This window comes from Penicillium antarcticum, assembly GCF_028974205.1.
Source record: "Penicillium antarcticum strain IBT 31339 chromosome Unknown utg000003l_segment0_segment0, whole genome shotgun sequence".
In the NCBI taxonomy this organism is placed as follows: Eukaryota; Fungi; Ascomycota; class Eurotiomycetes; order Eurotiales; family Aspergillaceae; genus Penicillium; species Penicillium antarcticum.
The window spans coordinates 2804359-2830660 of record NW_026695301.1 but is presented as its reverse complement, the minus strand read 5'-3'; the positions used below and the strand labels follow the sequence as shown (position 1 = coordinate 2830660).

At 50.4% G+C, this 26302-nt stretch overlaps 9 protein-coding genes across 9 annotated transcripts; 5 read left to right on the top strand and 4 right to left on the bottom strand.

Annotated features, from left to right (window-relative positions):
- Positions 1-245: 245 nt before the first annotated feature.
- Positions 246-3650, top strand: N7508_003772 (uncharacterized protein; the record flags this gene model as incomplete). Its single annotated transcript, XM_058461838.1, has 4 exons — positions 246-346; positions 414-775; positions 846-1390; positions 1440-3650. 4 exons carry the CDS (start codon positions 246-248, stop codon positions 3648-3650), a joined length of 3219 nt encoding a protein of 1072 aa, XP_058322415.1.
- Positions 3651-4137: 487 nt separating this feature from the next.
- N7508_003771 (uncharacterized protein) lies at positions 4138-4581 on the bottom strand (the record flags this gene model as incomplete). Its single annotated transcript, XM_058461837.1, has 1 exon — positions 4138-4581. The coding sequence occupies one exon, from the start codon at positions 4579-4581 to the stop codon at positions 4138-4140; it is 444 nt and encodes a 147-aa protein (XP_058322414.1).
- A 1255-nt stretch (positions 4582-5836) lies between these two features.
- N7508_003770 (gamma-glutamylcyclotransferase family protein) lies at positions 5837-6586 on the top strand (the record flags this gene model as incomplete). Its single annotated transcript, XM_058461836.1, has 1 exon — positions 5837-6586. One exon carries the CDS (start codon positions 5837-5839, stop codon positions 6584-6586), a length of 750 nt encoding a protein of 249 aa, XP_058322413.1.
- A 261-nt stretch (positions 6587-6847) lies between these two features.
- Positions 6848-7506, bottom strand: N7508_003769 (adenine phosphoribosyltransferase APT1; the record flags this gene model as incomplete). Its single annotated transcript, XM_058461835.1, has 2 exons — positions 6848-6993; positions 7044-7506. The coding sequence occupies 2 exons, from the start codon at positions 7504-7506 to the stop codon at positions 6848-6850; spliced, it is 609 nt and encodes a 202-aa protein (XP_058322412.1).
- A 1580-nt stretch (positions 7507-9086) lies between these two features.
- N7508_003768 (uncharacterized protein) lies at positions 9087-10832 on the top strand (the record flags this gene model as incomplete). Its single annotated transcript, XM_058461834.1, has 2 exons — positions 9087-9242; positions 9432-10832. 2 exons carry the CDS (start codon positions 9087-9089, stop codon positions 10830-10832), a joined length of 1557 nt encoding a protein of 518 aa, XP_058322411.1.
- A 340-nt stretch (positions 10833-11172) lies between these two features.
- Positions 11173-11870, top strand: N7508_003767 (uncharacterized protein; the record flags this gene model as incomplete). Its single annotated transcript, XM_058461833.1, has 4 exons — positions 11173-11212; positions 11310-11323; positions 11484-11657; positions 11724-11870. 4 exons carry the CDS (start codon positions 11173-11175, stop codon positions 11868-11870), a joined length of 375 nt encoding a protein of 124 aa, XP_058322410.1.
- Positions 11871-12218: 348 nt separating this feature from the next.
- N7508_003766 (C2 domain protein) lies at positions 12219-16427 on the bottom strand (the record flags this gene model as incomplete). Its single annotated transcript, XM_058461832.1, has 4 exons — positions 12219-13706; positions 13754-14222; positions 14273-14458; positions 14506-16427. 4 exons carry the CDS (start codon positions 16425-16427, stop codon positions 12219-12221), a joined length of 4065 nt encoding a protein of 1354 aa, XP_058322409.1.
- A 620-nt stretch (positions 16428-17047) lies between these two features.
- N7508_003765 (uncharacterized protein) lies at positions 17048-17643 on the bottom strand (the record flags this gene model as incomplete). The annotated part of the gene is made up of 3 exons (XM_058461831.1): positions 17048-17077; positions 17140-17451; positions 17521-17643. The coding sequence occupies 3 exons, from the start codon at positions 17641-17643 to the stop codon at positions 17048-17050; spliced, it is 465 nt and encodes a 154-aa protein (XP_058322408.1).
- Positions 17644-18114: 471 nt separating this feature from the next.
- swr1 (putative SNF2 family helicase/ATPase (Swr1)) lies at positions 18115-23169 on the top strand (the record flags this gene model as incomplete). The annotated part of the gene is made up of 1 exon (XM_058461830.1): positions 18115-23169. The coding sequence occupies one exon, from the start codon at positions 18115-18117 to the stop codon at positions 23167-23169; it is 5055 nt and encodes a 1684-aa protein (XP_058322407.1).
- Positions 23170-26302: the final 3133 nt, after the last annotated feature.

The window sequence follows — 26302 nt, the reverse complement described above, 5'->3', positions numbered from 1 at the left end:
ACTTCACTGCGATTCCTATTACAAAAAGGTGAACCATACACAAAATAGAAGTATACAGAGCGGAATGATGCAATGGGCGCGGCAAAAAACTTCCCCAAATTGGCTTATCTGGCCGTATCTAACACTCCACCTCACCCTTGAGTGACCGAGTTCTCTACTCCCTTGAAAGGTCCTAAGGTCCTCTGGTCCTCTCCCATCCATGATACCTGCACTCAGATCCCCGTGAAGCGTGACGGAGCTAACAGATGTCCTCCCTCCGCTCCGCCGGGAGGATGGTGTTGTGGGCCATCCTCCTGTGGTTCAGTGTCGCCCATGGCATGAGAGACAGCCAGGTAAAGGAACTAAGGTAAATACCCTTGTTTATGAGTATTGTCTTATCCAGAGACTAAATCGCTAACTCCGTGCTTATTTAGACAAGAAACGGAGCGCATGTTTTTCCACGGCTTCGAGAACTACTTGCAGTACGCGTTCCCCGAAGACGAATTGCGCGCGTTGACCTGCGGTCCTCTATTCCGTGACGACAAGAATCCGGAGAATAATGATGTCTTGGGTAACTACTCCTTGACTTTGATTGACAGCTTGTCGTCGCTGGCGATCATCTCGTCGAGTCCGGACAGTGGCGAACGTGCCTTGGCGCATTTCCAAAATGGTGTTCAGGATTTTGTTAGATTATACGGTGATGGCTCGGACGGCCCTGCTGGTCAGGGTGAAAGGTCGAGAGGCTTTGATCTGGACAGTAAAGTGCAACTATTTGAGACTGTGATTCGAGGGCTAGGTATGTTACCTTTACTGGCTGATAGCACTGGCTGCACGTCTTCTCACGGTCCTATACTAACACTATGTAGGTGGCTTGCTCAGTGCTCATCTTTTTGCCGTCGGCGAGCTGCCCATTACTGGATACGAACCCTCAGCACAGGAAGCCGCTTTTGCAAGCGCATGGGATAAAAGCGAGTTTGGGAAGAAAGACCATGGCATTCAATGGGTAAATGGCTTTGTCTATGACGGACAACTACTTCGACTTGCTGTGGATCTGGCCCACCGTTTGCTCCCTGCCTTTTACACACTGACCGGTCTCCCTTACCCCCGTGTCAACCTACGACATGGAATACCGTTCTACGAAAATGCGCCCCTGAATTTGAATGGTCAGAGCAGCTCAGGCAAACGAAAACCCAAGTTTGCAGCAACATCGGAGCCTGCTGAGACTTGTAGTGCTGGCGCGGGTAGTCTGGTCCTTGAACTTACCGTCCTGAGCCGACTGACTGGTGATGGTCGGTACGAAGATCTGGGCAAGAGAGCATTCTGGGCGGTTTGGAGCCGCCGCAGTGATATTGGATTGCTTGGCTTTGGCATTGATGTAGAATCGGGCAAGTGGGTAGGACCATGGGCCGGAGTAAGGATTCCTCTTCCTTCAGATGACGACCGCATACTGACTTTGATAGATTGGCGCGGGTATTGATAGTTTCTATGAATATGCCGTCAAGGCTCACGTCCTCCTGTCCGAGGGAGAGCGTCTGCCATTCGATTCGAAAAGCCCTTGGGCAGCATTGGATTCATACTATGACCCTTTGACGGACTATCAGCACACGGCGGAAGCATTCAGGCAGGTATGGGAAGAGTCGCACACATCGATCAACCGCCATTTGTTCCGAGGCGAAGGTTATCAACATCCTCATCTTATTGTAGGGGATGTGATTACCGGTGCCACGCGAGCTTTCTGGATTGATAGTCTGAGTGCTTTCTATCCAGGAGTTCTCGCTCTGGATGGGAAGCTGGATGAAGCTATTCAGATTCATCTTCTAACCACTGCGATCTGGACTCGTTACTCGGGTATTCCTGAGCGGTGGAACGTGGCCACGGGTGACATCGACAACGGAATGCCTTGGTACGGAGGGCGCCCGGAGTTCATCGAGTCCAATTATTACATTTACCGGGCCACCCAGGATCCTTGGTATCTGCACGTCGGTGAGATGGTCCTTAGCGACCTCAAACGGCGATGCTGGACCAAGTGTGGCTGGGCTGGCATCCGAAATGTTTTGACTGGTGAACTCATTGATCGGATGGAGAGTTTCTTCATTGGTGAAACAGCCAAGTACCTCTTCCTTCTGTTCGACCGGGACCATCCTTTGAACAGGGTTGATGCCCCTTGGGTCTTCAATACTGAAGGACATCCTCTCATCATTCCCAAAAAGAAGGCATTGCAATCTCGCCAAGCTTCGCCACCACCAGCAGATCAGGAACTCGCAGAGGGAACTTGTCAAATCATTCCCTCTCCTTTCTTTGGTGTATCATCCACTGCATCTCGCTCCGATATCTTCCACGCTGCCACTTTAGCTCGCCTGGATCTGATGCCTAATCGAGGTGCGGCTAAGGGCCCTGTTTTGGAAGACTCAACTGAGCATCAAAGCGTATTCGTGTCCGATCTCTCCTCGCCAACCAACTATACTTTCTACCCATGGACACTCCCCCCTCAGCTGGTTCCCTTCGATGCTACCAGTGCCCCCATGGCCGTTCGACCCACGCTCGACATCTCATTCCCATCGCTTCCAGGCGGCGTAAACCTAGGATCTGGAGCACTGGAACGTGTCCGTGACGGAGTTCTCGTCAAAACAATCGGAGGGCTCCGTTTGAGTATGGTTCAGGATGTACCGCTGGAAGACCCAACGCCCACGACCGGGGAAGACGCAGACGGGTACAGGGTGCAGGTGATCAACAATGTGCCACTGGGCAAAGATGAGAAGGTATATCTCTCTCGCCAGATCACCTTTGATGTCGTCGATCCCTATGATCCGAACTTCACCCGGATCCGCGATAATGCCATGCTAGACCTTGTCATTGACGTTCTTCCAGAGCCCGCTCGCCGACGCAATGATTCGACTCATCCGCGAGATGAGTATTCTGCGTCAGAACATCCGCAGCCGCCGGAGTCCCACCTCGGAGCCCACAGATCCGCCTCTTCTGTCGACGATGGCGCAATCATCGACTCCCCAGACTCAACTGTAAAGGCTATGCTATCTTCTCTGGTAAACTCGGTTTCCTCGTTGCTTCGTGATGATCCGGCTGAGGCTGCACCGCTTCGGTTGAGTCTCCCTGCTTCTATTGCTACGGGTGTTGGGTCAGGCCCGCTCCCGGATGCTGAAGATGCTGTCACCATGTCAATACTTGGCAATCCATCTACTAGTCGTCTTACATGGTCAAGTATATACTTTGTTGATGAAATTTGTGACGAAAAGGTTCTTCGTGAGGTTGTTCAGAACCACGAGGTACTTGTTATCAAGCGTGGCGGTTGTACTTTTTCCGACAAGCTACGCAATATCGCCGCATACCGACCAACACGATCTGCACTGAAGCTCATTGTTGTTGTTTCATATGATGACGTCCCACCAGAGAGCGAGATGAAGAAAGGATCAAAATATCAGTCTGATCCTTCCATCGCCGCTGTTCGTGCCGAGTCAACCCTCATCCGCCCACACCTCGACGAGGCCCAAATGACAGCCAGCGGTATCCCACGCAATTACCTCATTAGTATGGTTATGGTCGGTGGTGGAGACGAAACCTACCAACTCCTACGCCACGCAGGCAGCATTGGTGTCAAGAGACGATATACCATGCGGTCTCAGGGCGTCCCAATCACGAATTTATACATTGTTTGAATGTATGCAAATATACCCTCGAAACAAAGACACTCGAAGCATTTCTTGTATGTGTCTGGATGTATATAGGTCTATAGAATCCAATATAGCCACTCCACCGGAGAATGCATCTGCCAAACCCAACAATCTAAATCAAAGCTTCGACTTCTCCTCCATAGCAACCTGAACCTTCTTCCAAGACTCAACCCCCCCCCCCATAGCAGCAGTCTCAACACTAACCCTCCTATCCCTCAACCTCCTATCCCTCAACCTCCTATCCCTCAACCTCCTATCCCTCAACCTCCTATCCCTCAACCTCCGATCAAAAACCTCCAAAGAAACCCCACCCCTCAAACCCCATCTCAATAATCCAAGCTCCGGCAATTCCCCAACAGGCAAATACCCCCCAAACCCGTCCTCAAACGGAAACGGGCGTGCATGCTTCGACCACGTAAACTCCTTCGCCTCACCAGGCACTGCCCAAGGATGCTCAACAGAAGAAGGCGGATCAAAGCGCTCCCCATCCGAAAGCTGAACATAATAGGTCGGATAGGGCTTGCATTTCGCGCGTCAGGACTGCTGCGTCGCGGCTGCAGTCGTCTGTGAAGATTGATGAGATTTGGAGGTATGGTGCTTTGAGAATTCGGGCAATGTCCAGCCAGTGCTTTGCTAGTAGGAGTCTTGCTTCCAGGGGGGAGTTTGCGCCTTCGAAGTTCTCGAATGGGGCGAGGGAGAGGGCTTGGATGTTGCTTTTATTGCAGATTTGGTGGATCTTGTCGGCTGCTGTGTTGACTGAGATGTTTTGTGATTTGCCGCATGTTTCTAGGTCTGAGTAGACGATCTCGATGCCGGAGTAGCCATGCTGGGCTGCTGTGCGGATCTTCTCGTCTAGGAGGTGGCCGGGGTAGAGGCTGAGTGAGACGCTGGCAATTGCTAGCTTATTTGGTGCCATTGTGAATGGAGATATGATTGATGGGATAGAGGTGTTGAATTGAGTTGATATATCAAAATATAGCGGAACCCAGTTTCCCCTGCAACTAGATAGATCTCCAGCGATGATCTGTATGAAATTTCAAGTAGCAATTGGTCTCGGACATTAGTGGTGTTAGTGGCCGAATAGGCTCAAGCCTGGTGATCATCCTTGGGAAGTCTGAGTCCGGGGTTTCTTGGCTTCGGTATCTATTGGCCTGTAGCGTTCTTTCTTTCCTTCGATCCTTACTCCATGTTTTCATTGGCAACATTATCAGCCTACGTGCAATGGGCTTCATAAGACTGGTAGCAAGTATAATATTCTGATATTAATGTACATCATGTTACAACAACAACAACCACCACCACCACCATGTCAGAAACCCCTCTAACAAAGCCACTGCTTTCCCTCGAACAAGTTCAATGACAATTGGCATCCCATGGAGGATCAGGCCATTGAACTCGTCCTGTAATATGCGTACTGAAACGATACACATTCTACACGTGGAGAGACGAGTTTTGAGCAAATATTACACTAATAACATGCAAGTTGTAGCTTTCTTCACAACGATCCAGCTGACTGGGGAAGATCTCATTGTTGGATGATTCTTCAAAGCCGTATTGCCAGTTCATGAGGATGTTCCTTATTGAATACAGTCCGAAGCCGAAGAAAGGGCTGTCTCTACTCGATATAAAGGTATAGTAGTATTCTGGTTTGTTGGTTGGGGAGTTCATGTATTCGTATTCGTCTTCGCGGCATTTGATCTCTTTAGTACTTTCTGATCATCACGTTTCGGTTGCGAAAGCTGATGCTAATATGAGGGTCAATGGCGACGAGTCCTGCGTAGGGCATGCAAGTCATTTTGTGTGGCATGCTAAAATGAAAACACTCGTCTTTGCTTGGGTTGTCTTCACTGGGGGATTGGGCAATCTGGCAGGTGCTGTAGGCATCTTGAGGATGGAGAGGGTGGAGAGGAGAGAAAGCGGAAGTTTGGAATTGTAATGTTGGGAACCTCTGTATCCGTCAAATCAAAAGTCCAGTGTTGTATCACTCTGGTACCGTTGCTAGGTCTGATTTATGTTATAGAACGTATTCCTATAGTTACGCTCAATATGCTGCATCTCCAATCCCCCGCTTTGGGACTCCAAATCACCTCATATTTACCCACTTCATCTACTTCTTCTCTCCAACACTCCAAACACCAAAACAATCCATAATAACAGCCAAATCCAACACAATGTCCTCCAACCCACCCACAACTGAACTACCAACAGAAGCCCACACCACTACCAAACCCCCCATCCAACCCCTCCCCGACTCCAAAACAGTACACCAAAAACCAAAATACCTCTATTTCGCCTACGGCTCCAACCTCTCCCCAACACAGATGAAATCCCGCTGTAGGGTAGACCCAGAATCCTCCTCCAAACCACTGGCAATAGCAACGCTTCCGCATTGGCGCTGGTTAATCTGCGAGGCTGGATACGCCAATGTCCTGCCACCACCTAGAGTTGGACTGCGCGTCCCGAGTCAGGATTCCGATATCGCGCATCAGGTTCCTGTTTCTGGGACTGAGGGTTTGGTTTATGGGGTTCTCTATGAGATGGATCTTGGGGATGAGGCGATTCTTGATACTTATGAAGGTGTTGATATCGATGCTGGGAAATCCACCGGGGAGTGGGTTGGGGTTGATGTTCGGCCTAGGGAGCAGGGGGATGGGTCTTATAATAAGTGGTATGTTGAGGCTGGGGTTGCTAAGTGGTTAGATGGGGATGGGGATGGGGATGGGCGTGGGTATGAACATGGGGGAAATGTGCCTGTTTTGGTTTATGTGGATGAGAAGTGTGTCAGGCTTGCTGGGCCGAAGTTTGAATACATTGCTAGGATGAATAGGGCTATTCGGGAGTCGGTGGAGTTGGGAGTTCCACAGCGGTGGGTGGATGAGGTTATGAGGAAGTTCATTCCTGGGGATAGTGGATTAGATTGAAGATCAGTGGATAGAGAGTAGACATGATGTCTGTACAAGTGCATTCACGCTATCCTATGTGGTATCCGATATCCGGTACTCCAACGTCGAAGGCTCCGAGCATCGCATGATCTCTAGACTCGAATACCTGTGGTTGGTTGGCCCGTGGCGGGTGACGCTTCACCGCAAGATCGGGTGCGGTCGGGCTTTTGGAGGGGTATTATTATCGGCAATGGCGGTCGTCGAATAAAGATTTTTTGGACTTTTGGGGGGGCGTTGAAATTAAGCCTGGCCAGAGAGCAGAGTGTACACAGGCGCGGGGAGCTTATCACGGCCGTGAAGGAACTCGAGTTCGAGGAGGAAGATGAAGCCAAGGAGGTCTCCTCCCATCTTCTTGATCAGCTCACCACCGGCGTAGGCGGAACCACCTGTGGATCCATTAGTATAATGTATAGTAGGAAGAGCGCGCATCACATACCGGTAGCGATAATGTCATCGATCACAAGGACCTTCTGACCGGGCTTGATGGAGTCGGCCTGCATCTGGAAGAAGTCCTGACCGTACTCCTTCTCGTAGCCCTGGGTCTCGCAAGGACCAGGGAGCTTGCCCTGCTTGCGCACGGGGACGAAGCTGGCACCGAGGCGCAAAGCCAGACTGGGGCCCATGAGGAAACCGCGGGCCTCAAGACCAACGATGACATCGGGCTTCTGGTCGTAGTTGGCGCGGATGTGAAGCTCGAGAGAGCGGATGAGGGCCTCGTGGAGAGAGGGATCGGCGAAAATAGGGAGGATATCCTCGAACAAAATTCCCGGGGAGGGGAAGTCCGGGAACTGGCGCAGGGCACCGCGCAGTCTTACCTTAAGACTGGCGAGTTCGGCGGCGCTGGAGGCATCGGAGGCGGGGAGTCCGACTTGGGAGGCATTGGGGAGAGTGGAGGACATGATGAAAGAGAAAGGAAGGGGGGGACGTGATGGGGAGGGGGGGGGGGTTGGAGGTAAAAAAGAAAAAAAAATGGAGGGGGAAAATAGAATGGCAAAATCGCATTTGATAAGCAGATGCCCCTCTGATCTTCGGTCTAGATTGTGTTACCCTTTCTTCATGATATTTTGTCATATCATTCTTATGTTATATCTTGTATGTTTGTATCTTATTTGATGTTTTATTGATACTCTATATACCCTGATTATCTACTCTATATCCTATACTCTCTATTGTATACGCGGTCCTTCTCACTGCGGATCTGCGATGGCCCTCATGCACGCCTCGGAACTAGTGCTCAGTCCCCTCGAATCGTCAGGGCCAAACGAATCAGGGGGTGTTGTAGCCTGATAATCCGTCCCTCCTTGGTATTCCAGGTCTAGACATCTGGCTTCTTGGTGGCACCCAAATATGTAAAATGACTCACGAACCCCAGTCAAGTGGCTTGTCTAGATCAGACGAATGTTGACACCTGTTGGTTCAGACCATCGAGACCGTTTCGGACGTGCTGCAGCCTTCGCCTATATAGTCTGGCCAATCATGGGGTCTATGCTACTACGTGATCTGAAACTCGTCACAGTGGCTTTTACTAGAAGGAGATGTACATGCAGCCTGGGTGTTTTGCAGCAAATATCCGATTACGCTACGGGGTTGTCTAAATATAACTAGGTTACTTTGTACCGTGGATTCACAGAACGAAGTTAAATTTACTGAATCTTTGAATTAAACACATTCGATATGAATTAAAAAACAGAAAAAAAGAAAAGAAAAAAAGAAAAGAAAAGAAAAAAAGAATTGCTCACTCGAGGACGGTGTTTAGGAATAGCCGAACGCGGGGGTCGAACCCGCAGCCTTAAGATTAAGAGTCTTACGCTCTACCGATTGAGCTAGCCCGGCCGGGCTGTTGAAGGAGCAACGATTTATGGTTACATAACCCAGTATTATTGTTGGCTAGTGACATTAAACTACTTCGAGTATTTCCATGACTAAGTTAAGTTTTCATCTTCCAGGGTTGTCGCTCCATTCCACTCTCCTAGCCTCTACATTGTGGTTGGCATATAATTATGCTTTATATTTCATCCCTATTTTGGGTTTTATCCATTAGTACTAGTCATTGTTATTTTACTTATTTCGAATATTGTAATAAATGATGCAAATACATATATATCTTCTCTCTTGTTGAGAACTACGAAGCTAATACTTCATATATATTCACTAGCACTTTGAATGGCCGATCCACCAAGCAAGAAACCGTCACCTTAGTATAATATCATACATAATCAGTTGCAGGTATATGTACCGTGCACCTCACATGTACTCCGGACTATACGGACGTAGGTGCCCAGGGTACATCACCCAAAACAGACTAGTACATCACATGACCGAACGCACAGGCCATCTCGCTTCACGTTTTTCCGGTGTCAGCCCATCCGTATAAAGGAGCCTCTTTTCCTTTTTTCCATCACTCATGTTTTTGAAGTCGGCGTTGCATCTTGCAAGCCACTTCCTCAGATGAATTATTTCTGATTGTAATACCTTCAGCATGTCACCTGCTGCTCTTGCTGAGATGCAGCCGGATCTGCAACATGATCAGCTTCAGGCTGTGGGAAAGGCCTTCGATGCCCTACTGCTAACCGTTTATCGACTTACTCACAGACAAAATGAGATGTTCCAGCATATGGACAAGGTCTTCAAGGAGGTAAATACACCATTTCCACCCCCCTGTTTCCCCTGCGTTTGCTTTGTCTCAAGTGATGAGAAATTTTGATTAGCTCTAGATCAGTAGTCACAATTGTGGCGGTGACGGATTAACATGTATTATCTGATGAGACTTTTATTGCTTTGCTTGTTTTCATGTGGTTTGAGACCATCGCTAATTCGCAAATAGTACTCCGATGTTATAGAAACACTGCCTCCTCAAGATAGACCTCGTGCACTGGACGTTCGTACCAAACTGCTCGCGCAGCAAGAAGAATACCGTCAGGGCCTCGTACACAGCAAGCCTCGGGTGGAGGAACAACCGCTGAATTCCAAGGATGTAATCAAGACCCTCGTTGCACACCAAAATGTAGACGAAAATACCACTGCGGCCATCAAGGACGGAGTCAAAGGCTGCAAGTCTCTGCTCCGTTCTCAAGATGGCCTCTCTCAAAGATCCAATTCCTGCATCCTCGCGCGGGTTCCATCCCCACCACCTGCGCTGGAGAAGGACTTCACCACCAATGGTACACAAGGAAATCTGCATTGCCCATTTTCCAAACCGAATAAGATGCAGAACGGAAGTGAGGTCCCTAGTGGGAGAAGCTCTGCTCCAAAGATCCAGATCGACTCTACCTGTGGGCATGAGCATATCGATCCTATCAAAGCCGAGCTGGACGAACGACGCTCCAGCAATACTCCATCCGCCCCATCATCGAAAGGCGCATGCCCCGTCTCTCGATGCCCAATCCGATTCCTAGATCAGCATTCGCCAGAGGAAATCGCTGAATATGTTGAACGACACAAACATGAAATTCCTCGGAGTCATGCAATCTGCGTCAACCGATACCAACGCAATCCACAGGACATGCGACACCTGGATGCTAAGTATGGCGGGCTCACTAGCATGATCGCTGGCCTGGGAGTCAAGCATCAAGCCTTCTTACCGGAATGTCAAAACGGCGAGGGCAAGTCCTCAACCTCGGCTTCGACCCAGCGTGTTGAGAAATGGGCGGAGAACGTGGACCCGGAGACGCCTGGAGCTCCGAATAAAGATGATGATAATCGTGAGAGTCACTTCGACCGTCCACTCCGCGAAGTCCGTGTGGGTGAATCCCCGAGCAGGCCTTGGGGTATCTCAGTGCCTGTCACACACCTCCCTCCTGCCTCTGTGCCAACCTCCGGTTCGGCGCCTGTACCTATCCCCATCGACCAGTCCAATACATCGCCCGAGAAGTCTGCAGATGTCGCCGACGCCAGTGTTGATGCCCCTGCCAAATCTGCTGGCCGTTGTCCCTTCGGCCACGGTGCTCCGAAGCCAGCCGAAGCCCCCAAGCCCGAGACCGAAGGACCCTGGAAAGATTGGGCAAAGGAATGGCCAAAGGATGAGAAAGGCCGAACTACAGAAGAGACGCCTGCTCCTCCTATTCCTGCTCCTGCGAGCGAAGACCCAACTACCAAACCTGATATTTCTTCAACCACCTCCAATCCCTCCCACATTACCTTCAATGGGCCCGTTTTCTTCGGGTACTCCGCCGAACAGACAGCCAGCCTCATGCAGCAGCTTGCGCGCAACCTGGGCAAATCGTGAGAATCATTCTCTGTACAGTATGTTCCTGGAAGGCGCAGGGCAAGTAATGTGAACACGACGAAACGACTTAATATTCTAGCATTGTATCAGCCCAATCGTTATCCAATCCTTCCATTCTATCTACTACAGTATTCCATTCCCTATAAAGACGTAAGATGAATAAAGACCAGATGACTTCATCGGGGAGCTTACACGCTCTCCGAGGGAAACTCGCAGAGCGGGGCACTCATCACCCTACTTCTTCCTCATGCTGCGCCCAACTTCTCGTCTCTTGTCTATCTCTCAAACTATTATTCCTCGTCCTTCTATCCTTTCCAGACCTCAATTCCTCACCTCCAAAATGTCCATGTCCACCATCTCCGCTAAGGACGCCTGCCCTCGTAAGTCCCACAGCTATCACGGGGATACAATACTCAATTCCAGTCCTCACGGAATACAATCACATTGAAACAATCCACTAACATATCTATCCAATAGCTGCCGGCCCCTACGTACGTTCTCCCCCATACCCAGTATCCAGGTGTTCACATTCATGTCTACTGTCTACCTTGCGAGCTACCCCTCCAAGGCCGAAGTCGGATAATTGACCTCAACACACCCAAACCAATACCAATACACATTCGAAACACCATATTCTAACACGAGATACAGTCCCAGGCCATCCGCGCCAACGGCCAGATCTTTGTCTCCGGCCAGATCCCCGCTGATGCCTCCGCCAACCTCGTCGAGGGTAACATCGGCCAGAAGACCCAGGTCTGCTGTGACAACATCAAGGCCATCCTGACTGCTGCCGGCTCCGACGTTTCCAAGATCGTCAAGGTTAACGTGCGTTTCCTGCTCCAAACCCTTCAATATCGATATATCTGCTAATTGGATTGGATATCGATCTAGGTCTTCTTGACTGATATGGCCAACTTCGCTGAAATGAACGCCACATACGAGAAGTTCTTTGTCCACAAGCCCGCTCGTAGCTGTGTTGCTGTTCATCAGCTGCCCAAGGGTGTCCCCGTTGAGATTGAGTGCATTGCTCTCGAGTAAATTAGGGGTTGTTCTTTGAATGAATGTTTTTTACTAGATAAGATACAATGAAAACTTGATCAAATGAATTCAGTATGGAATATAAATGTAGATATAGATATAGCAATGAAAGGATTGGTTCAATTGAATTACGTTACTGGCATTGTCTCGATTGGTATCTGATTATTTCCATTTCCGTTCCATCTGAAGTAATATGGACTGGTACAAGTAGATGCCAATGGGAATCATAAGGTCAAGGTTCATGCATAATGAGACAGGCAGTAAACAGAAGGCACAAGGGAAACATTGCTGGCTGATGTATAAAACAACCAAAAAAAACATACAAGGCGTGCCAATTCCATGTTTCCTTTATCTCGCGCGCGGCATTATGCCACTCATGCGACTCCCAGCTCCGGCCATTAGACTCTGCTTCACGATGGCGTCGGCGGCTGCGGCTGCAGCTAGTCTTTCCTTCTGCCGGCTACGATCACGTAGGTAGCCTGCGGCCTCAGGGCGCATACGGAGAATACGCAGGATCATGTCGTCGTTTGGATCGGCTTGGGCTTCTCTGCGTTTCTCTTCTTTCGCTTTCTTCATTGTGCCTAGATTGCGGGAAAGCATGATACTCTTTCCACGACGAGCTGCCGGAAGACCTAAGCCGCCATGGCCTGTGCCGGCGCCGACGCCGAGGTGTGCAGGTGCGGAGGCTCGGTTGCGGTTCGCTTGTTGACGGTTGACTGTTGCCGAGGCCATGCGCTCAGAGGTGCGGATGAGATTTTCGGTTGGTTCAAAGTAGAAGAAGTTCAGACTTTGGATTTCGTGGTACTTGGGTGATTTCAAGATGTCGATTGGGACACCGCCTGCCTCGCCTGTTTCTTCGTCGATGGCGTGGAAGAAGTTTAATAGCAGCACGAGCCAGCGTGACACGATGTCGACTTCTTGGATGGTTAGGGGTTTTTGGTGGGATGGCTTGTCGGAAAGAGGTGGCACGAGCAGACTCTCGATGGTTGCAAGCACTTCCTTCCATAACCGGGCCATCACCATCTTCATAGCCTCGGGTGTGAGTGTCTTGTTCATGATGGCGAAGTTGTCATTGAAGTAGTTGAATAGAGGATCCAAGGCGTTCTCGACGTCGGCTGGCGTTGGTCCGGAAGCAGCTGGTTGAGCTCGGTTGCGGTTCAGGAAGCTTGATACACTGGAGATGCTGATACCACGCGAGAGCAGAGACTTCAATGTCCGACGGGAAAGACAGTGACTGATATATGCAGAAAGCTTCTCAGTGATCTTTCGAGTCATGTCCCTTTCGGTACGCTTTAGTGTACGGAAAGCCTTGCCAAAGTAGAACTGGATATCGTCGCGCTCGCCTTCCATGCTGACTCGGAGCAAAAGCCGACCCTGAGTATCAAGGTCGAGCCAATACTCTCTTGGCAAGAAGTCACTGAAGTGGACTGGGTCCAGCTTGATTGACGTACGGCCGACATAGTCGTGGTCGCCCACTGCATCCCAGTCCCAAATAGTAGCAATCATGTTAAGGGGACCTTGAGTTGTCAGATCAACAGTGTCCTCCCAGCGGGGATTAAGATTATTGTAAATTGTGCGTGTCTTGGCAATTCGCTTCTGATATTCGTCCGTCAAGACGACATAGGGATCACTGCCACCACCAATATCGCACGCCTTCAAATCTTCTGCTTCCACAACCTTGATTGTGAAGACATAGGTGGTAGACTTGCGGACCTTCTTGAGCTGCGGAGGGGTGTTTCTCGCAATGACTTCGGCGCACCCATCGACATTGATGTCGTTCTCGAGCTTGTCAAGTTGGGCAAGCGCATACTCAATGTTGTTCAGTTTCACCAGGGACTATAGAAAGTTAGACGCCATTCGCGAAACTGAAAGTGCATACATACCTCCGAGTAGAACTGGAATGGTTCGATCTTGTCCTTGTTTGTCCATGTGTCCTTGGCGAATTGCATCAGCTTCTCCTGTGTGGTCTGGTTCAATGCGGCCTCTTGTTCGGGCGTGAGACGGTCCAACTCCCGCGCAAACATCTTCTCCAAAGAGTCACAATATGTCGCCACACCCTTACCAATCGAGTTGGAAAGATGCGTCATGAATTTCGCATATTGGAGATCGTCGTCCCATTCCAGCTGCACAAGGCTTTCAACCACTTGATTGAAAGATCGGAAGATATCAATCACTGAGACACTGTGTCGATCATCTTCAGGTGCGATACCGGCCGTTCCTTCGGCACGAACGGTGAATGCGTCTTGTCTCGTAGCTTGACTAACCCAATCCATGACCTTTTGGTCTGTCAGACGCAGCCATCTCCAGACAAATTCCTGAAGAAGAGTCTCCACATGGAATGGGAAGGTTGCACTAATTCGGTCAGCCATCAGCACCAGTAAAGCAGTATATGTATGTCTTACCCGGGATGGGTTTGTGTGAACAACTGCCTGACAGCAGCAAGGCCCTTGTATAACTCGAAGCCATCATCGATGGCGATCTCCTCGCCCCTCTCTTTCGCTTGTTCGAGAATCCGGATAACCATTTCATGGGCATCTTCAGCAAACATTGGTAATACAATGGAACATAAAGTGGTATAAGGATTAACCCTGTTGTTGGTTAGCCATTGGTCAATTAGACACGATGTGAGACATACCCCATGATTTCTGGATTGTTACGATAACGTTTCTGGATCTTCGCTGCAAGCTTTGTGATTGCATCTCCAAGTTCGGTGACATGCTGAGGATCCCAAGCCTCTGATTCCACGGGGATGAGTTGGCCAAGAAGGCTTTGATATTTCGCCGTGGCCTTCTGGGCCAGCCCGTCTTGCACATACGAACAGAATCGATCGATGTCCTCCGGATCCTCGATGTAGTTCGGATCCATTTGGATGTGTGTTTCGAGAAGGTACATCACTGGACCGATAGGGCGCGGCTTTGCCTCGAAACAATCCATCATGACCTCGTACAGCTCTCTCAACAAAGCCTCATGGAGCTTGGATAGAAGTACTTGCATCATTTGAAGGTCATGAACAGTCCATCGTCGCCGGTCGAAAATCGCGGAAGCCACAAAACTACTGCGTTTGTTTGCTTGTCCTGCAGGCGTATCCTTCACAAACGTAAATGCCGAATCAAGAGTATCGAGATCGATTTCATTGTCGACGAATTTAGCCTGGGCCACATCAAGGAACAACACGACCCGGGAGAAGTTGGGAATCCGCCAGCGGAGACATAATTCATTAAGCATCTCCGTAGACAGCTTTGAGAACAGTTTCATTGAAGGCACATCAGATGTCGCTTGGGAAGCTTCGAGGTCTCGGTCTCGTAGATCATGACTCAAAGTCTGGGCTAAAATGTATCTGTACACAGCCCTAGGGTCGGATGGAATGAATGCGTAAGTATCAGATTCGTCTGTTTCATCCAAAGTGAGACCACTGAGGTCAAGGGGTTGATCGATGACATAGGATGTTCTGTCAGTTCGACCAGAGGATGTTCTGGACAAATCAGGATGTTCGCTAGAGTTAGGGTTGAACTGAGGGAGAGACCCAGGGGTGCTTTTAGCCAACTCTGGATTGGACTGCACAATTGCAAGCATCATCTGTGAGAGATCAGGGCCTTCGCTCTTCTTCCAGTTTTCGTAACCATCATCCGACTCAAAATCATCTCTTGATAGTGTTTTGTGAGTTTGAAGATTCAGGTGTGCCTGATAAGTCTTGAGGTCCTGGAGGGCGGCCTTTTCAGTCCAAATGGACTTGTGTTTATCGATCTCGGACTGCGCTTGGGCTGTTGTCATCCCAAAGATTTTGGTGACATGCAGCACCAGGGGCATGTCTTTCACATTATAACTTAATGAACCAGGGGCCTCTGTCGCTGAAGTAGGTCCATTTCCTTCCATAAGATCCTGATCTTGCAGAAGAAGCTTGTTCTCGAGCACCGATAAGCGATTCGCCAGCTCTGGACGGTCCTTGGACCAGTCGTGATCTTTCAATATGAGACCGAAGAGCCGGACGAAAAGAGCAACGTGTCGATCCACCATCAGTTTCCAGCTATCATCGTCATGATCCTTGCCCTTGCCCAGCTCCTTGATCGCATTGGAGTAGAAGATAAGGACCAGGTCTTCAGCGCGTCGGTCCTTTTCCATGCGCTTTCGGAATGAATCTTCTTTCAGAGTGTTAAGGAAAGCGGCGAAGGTCCGCACCACCAGGTGATCTTGGTATTCCTTTCGTTTCTCCTTTCCCATCAACACGCCCGTTAAGCGCTTCTCCAGCTCGGACACGAAACCATGGGGAATTCTCGTGCTCTTGGAATCCCGGACTAGTGAAAAGTCACTCATCAAATCATGAATTGAAGTCGATGATCGCTTTGGCCGCGCCGGCGCGGCGGGGGCATTTTGGATGCGACGGGAGCGAGGGTGGAGGAGGTAGGCGAGATAGGCGACTCGAACAGCATGGCTGTATGCCACGTTGGCATTCAGAGGGCGGCGCCGCGACAAAGAGGAGTTGCGCGAATGGCGACCCTCATTTTGGAGGCTGTTAATCCGTCGGTTGACTCCTCGGGATTGGCTAGATGCTGTCGACATGGGGTGATGCTCAATTAAATTCGTGCAACGTTGCAAGGTAAAAGACACCGGAATGCGGGACCATGGAGTGGAAGACCACGCCGGGCGATAGAGGCTTTTCAGGATACTTTCCTGAAAGAAGTGAAAAGCTGTCGCAAAACCAGAGGGGATAATTAATTGAAGGGGAGAGAGGGGCGGAGGTGAAACAAAAAGCTCCCGAACCAACTGACGTAGGCGCCCAAAACAATGTCTACCTGATGGTGTTTACATCCCCTGTACGGAGGTGTAGTTCCAAGGGGATGTCCTTGTTCTCCCTGGACTACACAGGGATCGTCAATTTAAGCAAGGGTGTAACTTATACCACTATCATCCCCAGTACGCAATGCCTTTGCGCAAAGGAGCTGATACTGCGACAGGGTTGCCTCTTTATTCTTTGTCCCTCTACTGATATCAATCACTCCAGATGCAAGTCTACAAAGACCAAAGTAGTTTCAATCCAAATTCATTCCGAACATGTAATCGGGCTTTTCGGGTTTGAAACATGGGACTGTCGGCCAATCGACCATCAGTCCCTCAAGTGACGCCGAATAGAAAAAATCGTACTGGTATTTACACAACAATAAAAAGAAACCAGATATCAATCACCACTTGTCCTCACCGGACTTGCGGGCCTAGATAAAAGTATTAGTTCGTCTGCTCATGGTTTCCACAGATGTGATGTATGATCACGTACCGGCAGGGCATTGGGCCCTCCCAGCTCCTTCTCCAGACCGTCGGCATAGGTCTTGGGAACACTGGGCTTGTCCGGGTAGTACATGCTGACAACACCGCACACGCCGAGGAAAGCGACAACGAAGCATCCGAGGTGGAAGAAGCCCTTGCCGGCGGAGACGTGAGTGTATTGCTCGGGACTGAACACACCGAGGATTTCGTTGTCCTCGTGCACAGGTTCACCGAAGTTGCGCTTCTCCTGGGCGTCCCACCAGCCGCCGTAGGGATCTCTGAAGGCCCGCTTCACACGGGGAGGGTTGGGGTAGTTGTTGTTCTGTGTCGAAGTTAGATGCCGTCGCTACCAGGCGGGGAAGACCATATAGGCGCCATAGAAGGTATATACCTGGAAGGGATCCTCGACTTCAGCAGCGCGGAGAGCTGGGGCCTGAGAGAATGCTGCGCGGGGAGCAATGGCGCGGGCGGCCACTTGGGGGAGGCGCCGGGCTAGGATCCGTTGAGATAGCATCTGGGAGGAATTGAGAGTCAGAGAGAGTTCGGGCAAGGACAAAAATCGGTGTAGAGCTAGACAAAGCACTCACTGTTTTGTTGAACGACCGGAAGCAAATGAGTGTCAGAGGGAGGCAAGACAGCCAATTGAGTAGAGGGGGTTGAATGTCGATGATGAACGGATGGAGGTTTGCGGAATGTGGCCTGAGGCACCCAGTCACAGGACTCTCAGGCAGAAAGGCAGCCACGCGCGGCGCGACCAGGTAATTGCTCCAACGAAAAACCCACTCTCCACGTATTCCATCCATCTCCAATCCTTTTCCGTCACCATCAACGCTACGGTGCCGATAAGCATGCCAAACTTCGTGTGGCATATACACTCAATCCTACCTACTCGCTGATGCCAAAATATTTCACTTTGACCGCGCCATTGTTGGGATAACTGGGGTCACCTGCCACAACCGGCCCCTGTCGTCCGCGACTACAAGTCATGCAAAACGGCAGCCTCGACGGCCCATCCACCCAAGATGAACGTGTAACACCTGTGTCTGATCTCACACCCCTCAACGGGTCTGAAATCGAAAATTCAACGGATTCTGCGCCCCCCGAATCGATCCCTCCCGAGCCGAAAGATGTCGAAGCTGTCCCGCAACCCGAAGAGCCTCCATCCAAGAAACGCAGGCTGACGGATTCTACCTCATCGCCACGTTCCACCTCACGCCCACCATCTCCGCCATGGAAGAAAGCTGGTTTTGATGGCCCGACATCGTTCTTGCTTGAAGGGAAGCGTAGGTCTTCGCGGACCAATGCGGTCCCTGTCGAATCCCAACCGCCATCGGATAAGAGACACACGCGTGGAGCGCAGAAGGGGCATGGCAGGTCCGCTCGCGATAGCAACAAACCGGTCACTTCCTCACCATTATCCGTGACGCAGTCACGCGCCGAACTCAATGGAAAGCTTGGTGGGAAGACTACCAATGGATCCCCCAGAACCCCATCCTCGCGCACGGTGGCCACCAAGCCTCAACGAGTCTCACAAGCGCCCGCTTCTAAACAAAGTCATTCGCGCACACGATCTCGAGGTTCCGCAACGCTACCTCGTCCCCCCGGTACAAACGGGACCAGCTCTCGTTCTCTCCGCGATCGACATTCCCTTTCAACATTAGCGCAAGAAGTTAACGGAAGACCAGATAATGTTAAGATGGATGGGGACGAACAAGATCAGGGCTCACAAAAGGTTCCCCGATTACGGCTCAAGGTTGGCAAACCTGTCCTTCCGATTCGACACCCCGGCCATGTCCCACAGAAGAAATACACGTCATTCCGGGAATGGGTAGACCAAGAAGACCGGTCGAACACACTGTCAAATGATGAGGCTATAATTGAAGCGCGCAGACGGCGCGAGGTTATGGATGCTGCGGAGGCTGGTGGACCGCTAAGCTCGGAAGTTTGCTCGGCATACCTTACTGAGCAGCAGGAGGAACCCGCACCGCAATATTCGCACCAAGATCATTTGGTTTCACACGCGCTATTCTTCCAGAAGCTTCTCGTCCAGGAGCACAAACGTCACCGACAGACCGCCAAAATGTTTGCGCAATGGTGTGCAGATGCTTATCGGAAACGCCATAAGAACCCAGAGGATATTCTCCGCGAACAACAAGAGGAAATGCGTGGGAAGCGCAAGCAGTTGGCCAAGGATTTGCAGAAGATGTTCGACCTAACCCGGGCCGACATTGACCGCGTTCGTCTAGCACGCTGGGAAGAAGAGCGCAAAGTTCAAGACCAACAAGCCCTTGACCGTGCGATCCAAAAGTCCACGGCGCTGTTTGAGAAACGGCGATCAGAGATATTAGGCGAAGTGCCTAGTGACGCCCCTGCGACGAGTGATGATGAGGACCTCGATTCTGGCTCTGAATCTGGCTCAGGCGAAGACGATGAAAGCAATATGTCGGGTTCTGAATCCGCAACTGACGACGAAGCAAATATCGATGATGATGCTGCCTTAACAGCCGAAGAACTCCGAATGAAATACGCCAACCTACCTGATGATCAAACCGACCGAATGTCAATAGCCTCTGGAACCACTGCGATGACCAACCCCAACGAATCCATGGATCCCGAAACTGCCTTAGAAGACGATTCCCAAGCTACCCCCGGAGATACCAATCTTGATGACGTGGACTCGGTGCTCATGGACGACAGCGATGCCTCCACCGATATGGACGATGATATGGGTGATAGTGATGAGGTAGCCGATGAATCGGGCGAAGGAGATTCAGACGAAGATGGCGATGACAGATCTGGTCTGATGGGCTTCTTTTCCAAGAAGGAGATCTCCACACCCAAGGACTGCGAGGACGAAGCTGAAGATGCAGATCCTGAACAAGTTGATACCTCGGACGATGAATCAGATGAAGATGAGGATGATGGATCTGGTTTGCTTGGATTCTTCTCCAAGAAAGACATATCTGCAATCAAAGATGATCGGGACGTCAAGGAAGCAGGCACGGATATCGAGCAAGACGATGATGAGATTGACTTTGAGGATCAGGATGAAGTTTCTCTTGTTCCAAACGGACCAACAGCTAGCGAAGGCGATTTTCCTGAAGACAACTCGCCTGAAGGAACAACCTCCAATATTGTCAATGCATCCGAAGCATCTCCTGCTACTGGCGGAGAAACACCTGTCATGGATACCCCAATGGAAGAGGAGGCAACTGAACCAGAAGCTGAAGAAGTCACTCCTGTTGGCGTGACAGATGACGCTGATCAGCCCCAGCCTATGGAGGTAGATACCGTCCACGATGGCCAACCCAGCGGCGAACTGTCCAGTGAGGCTTCGCCGGGAACATTTGCAACCAAACCATCTGAACCCGAGTCCGTCTCTTCACTTGAGCCTGCTATTGAGAAGGCATTGCAAATATCCCACTCGCCTGCTCCTGGTATGCAAACACCTATACCATCACTACTCCGCGGTACGCTACGTGAATACCAGCACTACGGTTTGGACTGGCTAGCAGGTCTATACAACAACCACATCAACGGAATTTTGGCAGATGAGATGGGTCTGGGTAAAACAATTCAAACAATTGCCCTACTCGCTCACCTTGCCGTGGATCATGGTGTCTGGGGCCCGCATCTAGTAGTTGTTCCCACCAGTGTGATGCTCAACTGGGAAATGGAGTTCAAGAAATGGTGCCCAGGTTTCAAGATCATGACATACTATGGTAATCAAGAAGAGCGCAAGCAGAAGCGCCGCGGTTGGACGGACGATAATGCCTGGAACGTTCTGATTACATCGTATCAACTCGTCTTGCAAGACCAGCAGTCTCTCAAGCGAAGGAACTGGCACTACATGATTCTCGATGAAGCGCACAACATCAAGAACTTCCGATCGCAGAGATGGCAGGCCCTTCTCACGTTCAAGTCCCGCGCCAGGCTTCTTTTAACGGGTACACCATTACAGAACAATTTGACTGAGCTCTGGTCCCTTCTCTTCTTCTTGATGCCCTCTGACGGCTCAAGTGGTGGAGTTGAAGGGTTTGCAGACCTGAAAGACTTTTCTGAATGGTTCCGCCGTCCAGTAGAACAAATTTTGGAGCATGGCAGGGAAACTATGGACGAAGAAGCCAAGGGTGTCATTACCAAACTTCACACAGTTCTTCGTCCATATATTCTGCGTCGGCTAAAGGCCGACGTTGAGAAACAAATGCCCGGCAAGTACGAGCATGTTGTCTACTGTCGGCTCTCCAAGCGTCAGCGCTACCTCTACGATGGCTTCATGTCGATGGCGCAGACCAAGGAGACGCTCGCATCCGGAAACTTCCTTTCTATCATCCACTGTCTCATGCAGCTTCGTAAGGTCTGCAACCACCCTGATCTTTTCGAAACTCGTCCCATCTCTACCTCCTTTGCCATGCCACGATCTGTGGTAACAGATTTCAATGTCAAGGAATCCCTTGTTCGGCGAAGGCTCCTTTTTGAACACCCTCTCACCAAGATAGACTTGGATTTCCTCAACCTCGCCCCCGTTTCTCGCGAAGACATCTCGCGGCGATTGGCCGACGACAGTATGAGGCTCATGGCAATTGGTCCTTTCAAAACTCTTCGCGAACGCCAGTATAATCGAACCAATTGGGAAATGGGCTTCGATGGCTCCAACATGCAAACTATATTGGAATCTCTCGAGAACGCGTGCCGCAAGAGGCGAATGGCCGAGTTAGAGCGCTGTCTCTACTTTGAAACCAAGCGTCACGGCCGTCGTCCTATCTATGGTAGCAGCCTTGTTGAATTCCTCAGGGCTGGCACCAAGGAGCATGCTCTGTCCAATGCACCACTACGGAAGCGCTCAATGTCCGAATGGCTGTCGAGCCGATCCTCAGTGCTCGCTTCGATGATTCTGACTGTCGAAGAGCGAGCCCTCGAAATGGATGGTTACGTTCAGAGATTCGCCTGTGTCACACCTGCTGCCGTCGCTGCAGGTATGAACGAAGCGGCCTTGACTCCTGTCGAGACACGGCTTTTGACGAATACCCGCAAAGATCAGCCTTACGATCCATTCCATGAAGCACGCATGCGCCTCTCTATTGCGTTTCCAGACAAGAGACTTCTCCAGTATGATTGTGGCAAGCTACAGCGCCTAGATAAGTTGTTGCGCGACCTCAAAGCTGGGGGCCACCGAGCATTGATCTTCACTCAGATGACCAAGATGCTCGATATTCTGGAACAATTCCTCAATATTCATGGCCATCGCTATCTTCGGCTCGACGGAACTACAAAGGTCGAGTCGCGACAGATGCTTACGGAGCGGTTCAATAGCGATCCTCGTATTCTCGCTTTCATCCTGTCTAGTCGATCCGGTGGTCTCGGAATCAACCTTACGGGCGCCGACACGGTCATCTTCTACGATCTAGACTGGAACCCAGCCATGGACAAGCAATGTCAAGACCGTTGCCACCGCATCGGTCAAACTCGGGACGTACATATTTACCGATTCGTGTCCGAGTACACCATTGAGTCCAACATTCTCCGCAAGGCCAATCAGAAGCGTATGCTGGACGACGTGATTATCCAAGAAGGCGAATTCACCACGGACTACTTCACCAAATTGGAGACTCAGGCTCTGGCCGAGAGCGACGAGCGCGACGGCCAGGATGAGGCCAGTGCCGCCATGGACCGTGTCCTGGGCAATCGCGTCGCCGGCACCCGCGTCTTCGAGCACGCAGAGGACAAGGAGGATCTAGACGCAGCCAAGAACGCGCAGAAGGAACAGGAGCATGCAGACGATGGCGACTTCGAGGAGCACAGTGCTTCACATGGGACTCCCGCACAAGTCGGCACGCCTCTGGACGATGGCTCTGGAACCCCTGCACAATCCGTACCCACCGAGGACCCAGACTTGGAGGTGCAGCCTGGTCACATCGACGACTATTTGTTACGCTTCATGGAGTGGAACATGAAGGATGAGCCCCTGGTTCTGCCTCCAGATAAGAGCAAGAAGAAATCCAAAAAGGGCAAGGAGCATCATCTCAAGAGGCGACGCTAGGAAGTTGTCACGAGAGCGCATTTCTCGCTCCAATGGCTTGTTTTTTTTTTCTCCACCCGCACCGTTTCACAATTCAATAACTCGGAGCGCCCTGCCTGTTTGGCGATAGTTGCCTCCTCCCTGGTTGGAGGCAAACCTTGTGTAATAGTCTGTATAATTGCGTTGTTTTCATTCTGAGCTTGTCTTTACTATTTACCACTTATTATTTGTCTTTCTACGGAGTATACATCTTCACTTTGCCTCTTAGGGTTAAACCACGGTTAATCTAGAATGCCATAGAGACTCACTATGGATAGATAGTATTATTCAAGAAAAGCAGTGGAAACGAAATAGACATCATAGTACATCCGAAATAGCCTCCGAACTCGGAACCAGCCATTGACAAATACTCTAAATTAACCCGGAGCTGCTACCCAACTTGTTAAGTGGGTCTGGGCACATCTGCACACCCAGAGCCATGGGTCTCGTTGGGGTAGATCATGTTGCAGCCGGAAATATAGACAGACCCTGGGCTTGGACCTGGACTATAACGTTTAGCCCTGGTGTTTAGGTGGACAGAATATCATGGGACGGCGTGGACCGCAGGGGAATTGCCTATTGTGTACTCCGGGTGCTTGGCCAAGGGCATAAATAGATTGGTATGAGATCATGGCTGTTCCAGTATAGTTGCTAGTGCAGGTATTAGTGTTGGAGAGTCCTTGGTACCGAGTTTATCGAGAAACAGGTGCAAAAGTTGTGGAAAAGGAGATGCAGAGTACGTTTGGCACACCGCAAGTGATCCATGTATGTCGTGTATCAGATAGAATGGTCCAGTCGAAAAGAGAAGGCAACGTGATCGGAGAAGATGACGGCAGATCTACTCGGGAGGCTTCCTCCTATTCTTCTGCCTCCTTCTCCAATGGAGAGCCGTGGCCCGGTCGATCTCCCCCAAAAGCCAATTCCACTACCTCGGCAAGCTGTCTCCGAGCAGCGGTAATATGGGGAGGAAGTGTGGATAGCATGCGTTTGGACCTCGGATACGATGGATATACGAGAGTTGCGAAAGCATATGATCATGACTTAGGGTTAGTGGATCAAAAGACTCGGGCGTGGTTCGTCGTTTCTTCTGCATGAGGGGGTCATGTTGGAGATCCGCAGGACAATGTCGCCGAGCATTCACCGGGATGAACGATGTTTGGCTCTTGGAGATTAATCTCCACATGATCGCCACCAGTCGCCACCGAAATCGGAATAGTATAGGGCTCTTGCAACGAGAATACTGAATTGAGCGAAGACCCGCGATCCAAGCTTTGAAGCTTTTTCTTTTTCTTTTTCTTTTTTTTTTCGGGCAACCTCCATGTGTTGCAGCAGATCAAGGGTGATCTGGAGATCCTCTAGCCCATTAATATCCATTTGATATCCCGGCCTTGCACCCGGCTTGAGCCGCCAGGGATTAGCGCGGACCGCTAGTGGCGCTGATTGCCTGGTAGTAAAATCAAAACAAGAATTGCCCTAAGAAAAAGACCAGAGAAAGGCGTCAATTGAAAGAAAAGTGCGGAAATTGCGGAAATAAAATGCCAGTGATGATAGACACTCGGACTTTTTGCTTCCTTTCTTTCTTTTTTTTTTTTTACTTTGCTTTTTCTCTCGACAGGTCCAGAACTCCTGGCATAAGTCAATATTTGATTTTCTTTGTATGTCCGAAAGGGGATATAGTAAAGTAGTTGCCTTGGAGTGAGTAAGATTGGAGATCCCGCGCGGATGGAAAGCCGGGGCGGGACTGTTACTATCCTTGTCCATCTGAGACGCTCTCTAACAAAGAGAGGCATAAGGTTTGGCCTATGGAGACTCAAGGCAAGGCGGCATTTCTCCAGATTCTCACTTCCGTTGGAGAGCTTCAACCCATAGGTTCGATTGAAGATGTTGAACCACAGCTCAACCTCCGGTGAAGGATGTGACATATGCACGGAGAACAGTGATTGGCAGCGGGGAAACTAAGACGCAGTGGCAGCCCCTGTCGGAACCGTGCAGGTTCAGCATCTCCCCCGTCAAGCAAAACGTTCTGTGTCTCGAGACTAGCCCTGATTGTATATAGTACTGAGTCTGGTTGGGCTCCCATTGGGTGGTTTTCCGGGCAGACAAAACGTGGAGCTTGCCAACATCCACTATTGAGGACCCGGGCAGATCCATGGCGATCAGCTTGCCAGATCGATTGGCATTCGCACGAACCGGTACTCCACGGATGCCTTAGCCATTGGCCCGAGTCATGAGGGGCTTGACACTAGTCCAGACACCATCCGTCTTAGTTCAGTTGGGCGGACCAAGTTGGGTCTGGAGAAGCGTTCCCAGGAAGATGGGCCCCGTCGATAGTTCCCAGTAGGATTCTAGGCACATGATGTGATCCGAAACTCACATGGGAGGTCCAATATTCCAGGAGAATGGAGTCAGGGTCTAAGGTTCCGAATCTCCAACGGCTTCCCTTCGTTTTGGGAAGATTCACCGGGGGGGGTGCAGAACCACAAAATGTCTCGTGTGGAAATCCCGAAATGATCGGCGACCACGAGGAGAGAGATCTAAACCAACTCCGCGGATGAAGCTAGACACAGGCTTATCACGGCGGAGACGCACTGTAAATCACGACTCCATCTGTCCGTTCTGGGTCTCTGGGTGGTCCCGGCTTCCGGGTCTTGATACCGGTGAATCCATACCGAATGGAACAGGTCGACTAGCATAGAGAGATAAAGAAAAGCAAGGTGTAGTGTGTAGCGTAGTGTGTGTTGGCTGTCAGAGGTGATCCATCCAATTCGGAGCCTGGTATTGCTTTGTTAGAATGCGCCAAGCACCTGACTGGGAATAGTAAAAGCAGATGTCAAGTGTATTTCAAGGATCGTCGAGAGATCCACAGCTAATAACCATGTCAAGGATGTTATCGTCATGATCTGATCGACGGGACAATAGAGGACTGGCCCTAACAAACACCTCTATATTTGTTCCTCCCCGGTTCCTCTCCACTCCTCCCCCCCCCGCGCCATACTTATATTCCTGTCTCGCCCGTTTCCTGTCTCTTTTTTTTTTTTTACCTTCGCTGATCATTGGTCTTATTGTTTTCTACTCTTTCTTTCTCCCCTCCCCCCTTTGCGTGGACAGTGCGTTT